Source organism: Triticum aestivum, chromosome 7D, assembly GCF_018294505.1.
Source record: "Triticum aestivum cultivar Chinese Spring chromosome 7D, IWGSC CS RefSeq v2.1, whole genome shotgun sequence".
NCBI classification, from domain to species: domain Eukaryota; kingdom Viridiplantae; phylum Streptophyta; class Magnoliopsida; order Poales; family Poaceae; genus Triticum; species Triticum aestivum.
Window position 1 is genome coordinate 2,729,032 of NC_057814.1, and position 8,603 is coordinate 2,737,634.

Sequence of the window (8,603 nt, forward strand, 5' to 3'; positions counted from 1 at the left end):
ACAGTTAAAGGAAAGAAAGACCGGAGGAAATCGAACTCAAAGAAAACAAAAAAAAAAAAGGTAATTGATGTGCCTATCAGCAACCGCAAGGACTATACCAGCCTCTGTTTTTGGAAACACGTCACCAGGGAACCTTAGAAGTGTTATCTTGAACCGTGCTGCTGCAGTCTGTTATGAAAAGCCACCCCTCAAAGCCTAATTTATCCCGACAAGTAAATCATGTACGATCAAAGTGGCAAGATCTGACATGGCGAATGCAGCTGCGTCTTTGACGACTGGGAATGGATCATCCCCTCATTTATTCCGAAAACAAGGGTCAGCTTTGCAACAACATTTTCCACACGCGCTGCAGAATCCAAGCAGTAAACATGTTTTCAAAAAGCACGCGCAGCCTGCCAAACAAAAGGCTCAGATTGGCGAACCAAACCCGAAGAAACATCACCCAAAAGGAATCCTTTAGCAGAAAAATCAGACTTCCAGAGGAGGCACAGGCAGTAAGTAATGTGCTTGTTTCTGAATTTATGTATTCAGGATCTGTACAATCCTCAACAGGAATGTGACCTTCGGGAGATCCCTTGATGATGACGCTGTTAATTAAGTCTGTCTTCCGAACCAAGGTCCTGGGTTGCAAACTCTATTGAGCTCCAGCGGCATAAGCTGAACTTACTCTGCTTTCCTTTGTTTTTCTGAACTCTGAATATTTGCATCTAGTTTGCTTCCTCTGCTTTTGCTCTGTTTTCTGAAATCTGAATACTTGCATGTAGCTTCAGGTTTCGGGCCTCAGGTCGACCCGACTTGGGGCCTGAGAAACAATCTTCCACCTTCCGACCACGGGGCAGACGCGCAGAGATGATGCATGCCTCCTCACGCGGTCACGCAGCCCCACCGATGGCGATTTTTGTTGTTGTTGTTCATCATGTTACAAAGCCTTCTCTTTTGCCGAGCAGATGAACTTGGCAAATCATCTGTGCCACGTGGCAACAACGCTGCCTGTCCGCTTTGTTCCATCTGGTCTTTTTTATGCCATGTTCTGGGTTTTGACACTTTGCTGGAAGTGTGTATGCCGAGTCCTTTGCCAAGTGTTTTTCGTCCTTATTTGGCACTGGGCTAACAATTCGATTCCGGTAATGATACGCCAGGCACTAAACAATACACTTCAACTCTACACGTCAGGTTCTAGTTACTGACGTGACAACCAACCAACATGTTACAAAACTATGAGTGTGCATAGCCAATGGGCAAGCAATATTTGCCAAAGCCAAAAGTTGACAGTGAGCACTAGCGTCAATGTCAGGCACACAATGCCTGCATATTTCGTCATATTAAAACTAGCTTATCTTTCTAGTTTGATATGAATCATATCACTACCTGCATGTTTCGTCATGCTAAAACTACATTACATTTCTTGTTTGATACACCCACCGTCCCAAAAAGTTTGTCCCAAACTTGTCCCTTAAATGGATGTATCTAGCGCTAACTTGAAAAATTGGGTTACTACCTGACGAATCTGCAAGCATCTTCAACCATGACTATTATATTCTTCTTCAGGGCAGGCTCCCTTCCTTCAAATCTCGTATCCCGGCCCAAACGCCGGCCCGTTACTCCATTTTCATTTCATTCAAAATAAGCGGCACAAGTGTGTCTACCTGCACTGTACAACATGTAATTTCCGTAACGATCAAAGTGGCCAATGCAGCTGCGTCTTTGATGACTGGGATCATCCCCTCATTTATTCCGAAAACAAGGGTCAGCTTTGCAACAACATTTTCCACACGCACCGTATAACATAGTAAACATGTTTTCAAAAAGCACGCGCTCAGATTGGCGAACCAAATCCGAAGAATCATAAGCATGTACTAGTAAGCATCCTCTGCTTTTGCTATGTTTTCTGAACTCTGAATATTTGCCTCCTCACGCCAATGCTCCAACCACGGGGCAGATGGACAGAGATGCTAATGGCGACTGATATATATCCCCTCTTTCTTTTTAGAAAGTACAATAGAATGCACACTAAACTGTGCAATACTCGATCTTCAGCGCCGAATCTACGGCATACCCTAGCTACTTAGCTACTCCCTCCGTCCCATAATATAAGATACCTTTTAACACTACAGTAGTGTTAAAAAACGTCTTACATTATGGGACGGAGGGAGTAGCTAGGTACAAACCCAACACTTAGGACCTGTTCGGAGCCCCTCCGCTCCACACAACTCCGCTCCCGGAGCTGCAGGTAAAAACAGCGGAGCGAGGAAATAGCTACTCCGTGGATCCCGGGATTTTTGGAGCTGGCGGGTTGCCGAACAGCCTCTTAGAGACCAAGCCGAGACAACTCCACTCCAGCTCTGCGACGGGATGTCCATGACGCCAGGCAGAACTATCTGCTCCAGCATCTTTCTCTGTCTCTCTCCGGCATCTCTGTGTGTGTGCCCGCGCACGCGCTACTCTGCTCCGGAGAGACGCCCACGTGTGTATATCAGCTCACAGAATCAGTTTATCTCTATGTAACAAGGACTGCATCAACCCATTTATGAACTACTGTAGCAATCATCTGAATACAACCTAGTAGAAATTTTTGGAAGGGAACAAGTTATCGGTCCAAACGACGAACCCTTCGGTACAGTACTTAATGGCAACACCACAGGATTGTCATGAGGCTGTACCGCTGTGGCGGCCTAGACAGCGCCCCACCCACGGCGATTTTTTTGTTACTGTTCACCATGTTACAAAGCCCTCTGTTTTGCCGAGCATATGAACTCATCAAATCATCTCCGCCACATGGCAACAACGGCGTCCGCTCTGTTCCATATGGTGCTTCATTGTACCCATCTTATTCTTGTTTATAAGCCCCAAGTGAGAGGCAGCAGCCCATGGCTTGAGAATCTTATAATGTTCATAGGATCCAAAAGGAGGCATCCGACACAAGGATGTGAATGGATTATTCATTAATGATTTTGAAGAAATAGCAGGAGCTCTGTCTTGTATACAAATATTCATATCTAGCTAATTGCGAAACAATAGCTACAGGGCATGAGGGTAAGGAAGAAAACAAATTACCAACCATAGAGGCTATGTAATCATAAGGAAAGAAACAACAATGTGCTAGCCACATGAACATTCATGACCAGCAGGCAGGGATGACAATGCCGGTTTGGAGATAATCAAGATGATCAGCAGGTGACCGTTCAACTGTTGACAGCACCTTGAGTACTTGTTGCATTGTTGGACGGTGTGATGGATCTGGCTCTATGCACCGAATAGCGACGACGATCATTTGAAACATCTCACTTGCGATCTCAGGTCCCGGGAGTGGGAGCCGTGTGTCCAGCCAATTGCGAAGTAAGGTAGTTTTGTGAACAATGGATGAAAGGAAATCACCTGGGTGATGTCCCATGAACAACTCTAGGACCAGCACTCCGAAGCTATAAACATCACACTTCTCGGTCACCTTTGTTGTGTATGCAAGCTCTGAAGAAATATCAACATTCGAGCGTAAATTTTGCTACCTCTATCATCTAAGTGCATTGATCAATAAAAACTCTTCTAGTATGTTTATCTAAAAGTACCAACATAATGATATAATTTTACCTGGGGCAAGATATCCTTTGGTCCCGGCAAGATTTGTGCAGTTTGATCCATTCACATCTAGTATTTTTGCTAGACCAGAATCCGAGATGCAAGCCTTAAATTCAAGATCAAGCAAAACATTGCTGCTCTTTATATCTCTGTGGACTATCGGCGCGAAGCAACCGTGATGCATGTATGACAAAGCATGAGCAACATCCCTAACAATATTTAACCTCCTCGTCCAATCCATTTCAACTGCAGTTTCCAGACAATTTAAAGATGCTGCTAAGCTCCCTCTGCCCATGTATTCATATACAAGGAATCTCCCCTGAGTTGCAGAGCAGTAACCAAATAACTTTGCAATGTTGCGATGTCGAATGTGCATCAGCGAGTGTATTTCACGGTTAAATTGCTCATCGTCTTCTGCCACATGGATCTTCTTCACTGCAAATAATTCACCTGTTGCTAACTGAGCCCTATAGACAGATCCATTCCCTCCAGATCCGATGCAAAAATCTTTGCTGAAGTTGTTTGTGGCATCAACAATTTTCTTGTATACATATTCCCCATCAAAGTTCCAGATGGCGAACATCATGGTCTGTTGTACTTCATTTGTTGTTTCTATCTTATTTTTCTTCCTTTTGCAATGCCATGTTATTACTAGTGTAATGACAAACACAAAAGATATAACAACTGGAATAATAACTAGTAAACTAGCACCAGACTTTTTCCCTTGTTTACTACTTCGAGGAAGGTCACAAGGGGGCAAACCTTTCACAACACCACACAATTTCTTATTATTCCTGAACCATTTGATTGGAGCTTCCTCGAAAAACCTAGTATGTGGCACTAACCCTTCTAGTTTGTTGTATGACACATCCATGGATAGGAGGCTGGTCATGCTCCGAAATGATGGTGGTATGCTACCGTTCAGTGCATTGTGAGAAAGATTCAAGGCTTCAAGCATACCAAGATCATCTAACAGACTTGGAATAGAGCCAACAATTGAATTGTCACTTAGATCCAACATATCTTGTAGGTTTACTAACATCCCAAGTTCAATAGGAATTGTACCATTTAGGTGATTGTGGCTCAACTTCAGAAAGTGAATCTTTAGGCAATGCTCAATTGATCTTGGTATTTGCCCAGTTAGGTTGTTTGATGAGAAATCTAGATACTCCAAGTTGTTCAGCGATCCAATTTCTTGTGGCATATTTCCCTGGAGCAAGTTACCAGAAAGGCTCAGGTTAAACAACATCGTTAGATTGCCTATTTCTCTTGGAATCTGTCCTTCAAGCTTGTTTGATGAAACATCAAGTATCCCCAGCTGAGTTAATTTCCCTATACTTGATGGTATTACTCCAGTTATATTGTTGTTTGATGCACGTAACACAGTAAGTTTGTAGCACCCACCCCAAAGATGAGATAATCTGCCGAACAATTTGTTTGAACTGACATCAATATAGAGAAGATTTGGATAAGCTCCCATCCCGGTGATATCTCCTTCAAGGTTATTTCGTTCAAGTCGAACCCTTACTAGGCTCTTACAACTTAGCAAGCTTGATGGTAAGGGTCCAACCAAGTTGTTGCTAGTAGCAGACAAATGTTGTAGCTGACCTCCCACACAGAGGTTGAATGGCAAGGCACCTGATAGGTTGTTAAAAGCGAGGTCCAACTTAACCAGACTCAATAACTTGACAATTCCTTGAGGTATAGGTCCCGAAAGTTGGTTCTTGTAAAGGTACAAGAGAGTGAGGTTTGTCAAATTCCCTATGGTTATTGGGATAGAACCAGAGAGTGTGTTATCTTGAAGAGCCAAATTCTCTAACTTCACAAGGTTACCTAATTCTTGTGGAATTTGACCAGAAAGTATGTTCTCCCAAAGGCGTAAGAAAGTGAGCTTGGTCAAATTACATAAATTTCTTGGAATGGAACCTGAGAGTATGTTTTTTTGAAGAGACAAACCCTCTAAGTTCACAAGGTAACCTAATTCCTGTGGAATTTGTCCGGAAAGTTTGTTGTCCCAAAGGTACAAGCTGTTGAGTTTTGTCAAATTCCCTAAGATGTCTGGGATGGAACCCGAGAGTGTGTTTTCACTAAGATCCAAGACCTCTAAGTTCACTTGGTAACCTAATTCTTGTGGAATTTGCCCTGAAAGTTCATTTTGGCAAAGATTCAAGGTGGCGAGTTTTGTCAAACCACCGATGTTGCTTGGGATTGAGCCAGAAAGATTATTGCTAGACAGATCTAATGTGACTAAGTGAGTTAGGTGGCCTATTTCAGAAGGGATGTGACCAACTAAATGATTGAGTGACAAGTTGAGGGTCACAAGGTTGCTACTCATTTTATCTAGTGGTACCGAGCCTCTTATCTGATTGCCTTGCAGTAGCAGACTTTGGAGCTCCTCCAGAGTCTCGATGCCTGGAGGGATGCCCCCGGAGAGGTAGTTGTGAGAGAGGTCGAGACTTGTCAGCGTCGTCAGCACTGTGAAGTTGAGCAACTCCAATGTCCCTCTAAGCTGCATCCCCCTCAGGGAGATACCGCTGATCACAGGCCGGCGCTGGTGCACCGTGCAGCTGACGCCGTGCCAGCTGCAGAGCGTGGAGGCGTTCTCCCAGGACATCAGGGCTTGCTGACTCTGGTTGCTGAGGCTGGCTTTCCAGACAAGGAGTGCTCTTGCTTGTACTCCGATGTCCGGCACGAGCGCGCCGACCGTGATCAGCAGCAGCAGTAGAAGTGCGGCGAGAGAGGCGAGCACTTTGGGTCGCTCCGTCTCCATGACTAGCATTTTGGTTTTGATGGAAATGTCTCCGATAGTTGGCGAGAGGTGTACTAGTACTTAGAGCTTGTGCCTTGTAGCATGCTAGGTCCACGCAGTAGGTAAATGATCAGCCACTCATGTCCTTGGTAGCTTGTGAAGAGATATGGAGTATCTACCACCTCGTCATCTAATCCATTGACTAGACTCGGCATCACGATCACAGTCTAGTCACCGGAAAACTTTGAATTCGTCAAGCAAATTGCATGACGATCACATTTTTCCAATCAATGTGTCGCCTGGCTTTCACCTAAACTACGTACTAGGGGAAGACCAACGACCTCCCTACCTGGCTCGCCAGCGTTGACAAATTTGCAGAAAAAAACACTCAAAGCCAAGGCATCGCTGCAACGACCTCTGGGTCTTGCTCCACAAAAATTTACTCCTCCCGCTTGGATATTCCTGGGCAGCCCGGGACGTGCATCGGTGCCGGTTGATGGTGGCCACTGATGGTAGCTCCATTTCCATTATTGATCACTATTGACACAAGTTTTTGGGACGAAGACTATTGACACAAGTGCATGTGAGATTGTTCAGATCCTTCTTTTTTGAAAAGGAGGTCGAAACCCCCAGCCTCTGCATTATTGCGATGCACACATCCATGCTAATGTTGCTTATGAGACCCATTTCTATTGTTGGTGATGGTGACTACATTTTAATTATTGATCACTAGCCAATGTGAGAAAGTAATCGAGGTAGTAATGCTAACGGCAGCACCCGCTCATATTGGTTGACTTATAACGCTTGGTCAATAATGAACACTTGACCATTCACTAAACATATCTTTTTCTACTCTCACACGCTATCAGCGTGCTCTGACTGATGCCATTCACGAGTGTCATAAGTTATCGAGCCAAGTCTTCCCTGCGTTCCTCACGTATAGTGTTTAACTTATCAAGTCTACAACTTGTTACATACACACACACAGTATTTGTTGTTGGAGTAGCATGGATCGCTGCTATGTAACGTTGCCAACTCGTTTGAACATCCGCAAATTTGCAGGAACAAGTACTATAGAGGAAGTAGTCAACATCACAAACAAAACGCTAGCATTTTTTGATAAAAAATGCTAGCGTGTGGCCACAGATTACAGTTCGATGAATAACGAAAACGAGACAATTCTGTAATCACGCAGGATAATATATGGACCATTGCCAATTTTGTTCTTCCCAAAACCATATGAAATGGTGCTTCATTCCATCCATGATATTCTTACCCCTAAGTCAAGTGCAGAAACAGCTAAATGTGTTAGAAATAATGAGTTAGGAGAGTAAAAAATGCACAGAACCACCACATTAACATCATAACTCTCGTAAAACCACCACTTTAAAAAACGTGACATTTTGCATCGCGCCACAATTTTGATAGTGACAGAAAACACTGATTCGTTTTCTGAGAGTGTTTTGACATGGCCGATCACTTGTGGGCCGACAGCGGCGACGCCGAGGCACTAACGGCCATGTCCGAAGCGATTGGGCCGGCCCTCACTCCCAATGCTCACTCCCATCCCTAGCTGTCTATCTCTCTTCTCTCGCGCGGACAGGGCGGGCGGTGGTGGCTGCGTGCGCCGTCACGACGTAGTTCAGCGCCGATCCGGCCTGCTGCTGGCTTGGAGTGCCTTGATTTCCTGTGAAAACCGTGCTGACTCGATCATGGCGGGCGATGGCGGCGCCTTAGGCGCTGTCTCCTTGTCGAAGGCATTGTCGGTTGCAATTGTCGTCACCTAGTTTCAAAGTGTGTGCAGCTGTTGGAGACAGCCAAGGATAGATATGGGGCCAACGAAGTTATTCCACTCAAGGTCGAGCATTCCAAGGAATGCCATGTTTCCAAGAGAAGAGGTTATTTGGCCTGCTAAGTCCGAGCCTATGAGGTTAAGCTTCGGCAGTTCACGCCACGGCATCAGCAGAAGTGGGTGGTCCTTCTCCTGCTGCTCAAGGCTCCTTGTGGATCGCCGGTGATGTATGTTAGACCGCTGGACTCGGTCTCCGCCCATCTGCCCACGATCGAGCACACGATCAGCTCCACGACTCTAGTCTTGTTGCGCCAGCAACCTATATGTACCCCCCTCCTCTTGTACTTGTGATTTCAACGAAAGCATACCAAACTTCATGGTATCAGACACCAGTTACGGTCCTTCCCCTCCACGATCGCCATGACCAACCCTGGAGGGCAACCCACCCTTCCCTCCTCCAGCGGCCAGCCAACACATCCTCTTCCCGGC

At 45.3% G+C, this 8,603-nt stretch overlaps 1 protein-coding gene across 1 annotated transcript; it reads right to left on the minus strand.

The window, feature by feature from the left end:
- Positions 1-3,030: 3,030 nt before the first annotated feature.
- LOC123164025 (MDIS1-interacting receptor like kinase 2-like) lies at positions 3,031-6,343 on the minus strand. Its single transcript, XM_044581449.1, has 2 exons — positions 3,586-6,343; positions 3,031-3,465 (listed from the first exon to the last, which is right to left on the minus strand). The coding sequence occupies exons 1-2, from the start codon at positions 6,341-6,343 to the stop codon at positions 3,116-3,118; spliced, it is 3,108 nt and encodes a 1,035-aa protein (XP_044437384.1). The 3' UTR covers positions 3,031-3,115.
- Positions 6,344-8,603: the final 2,260 nt, after the last annotated feature.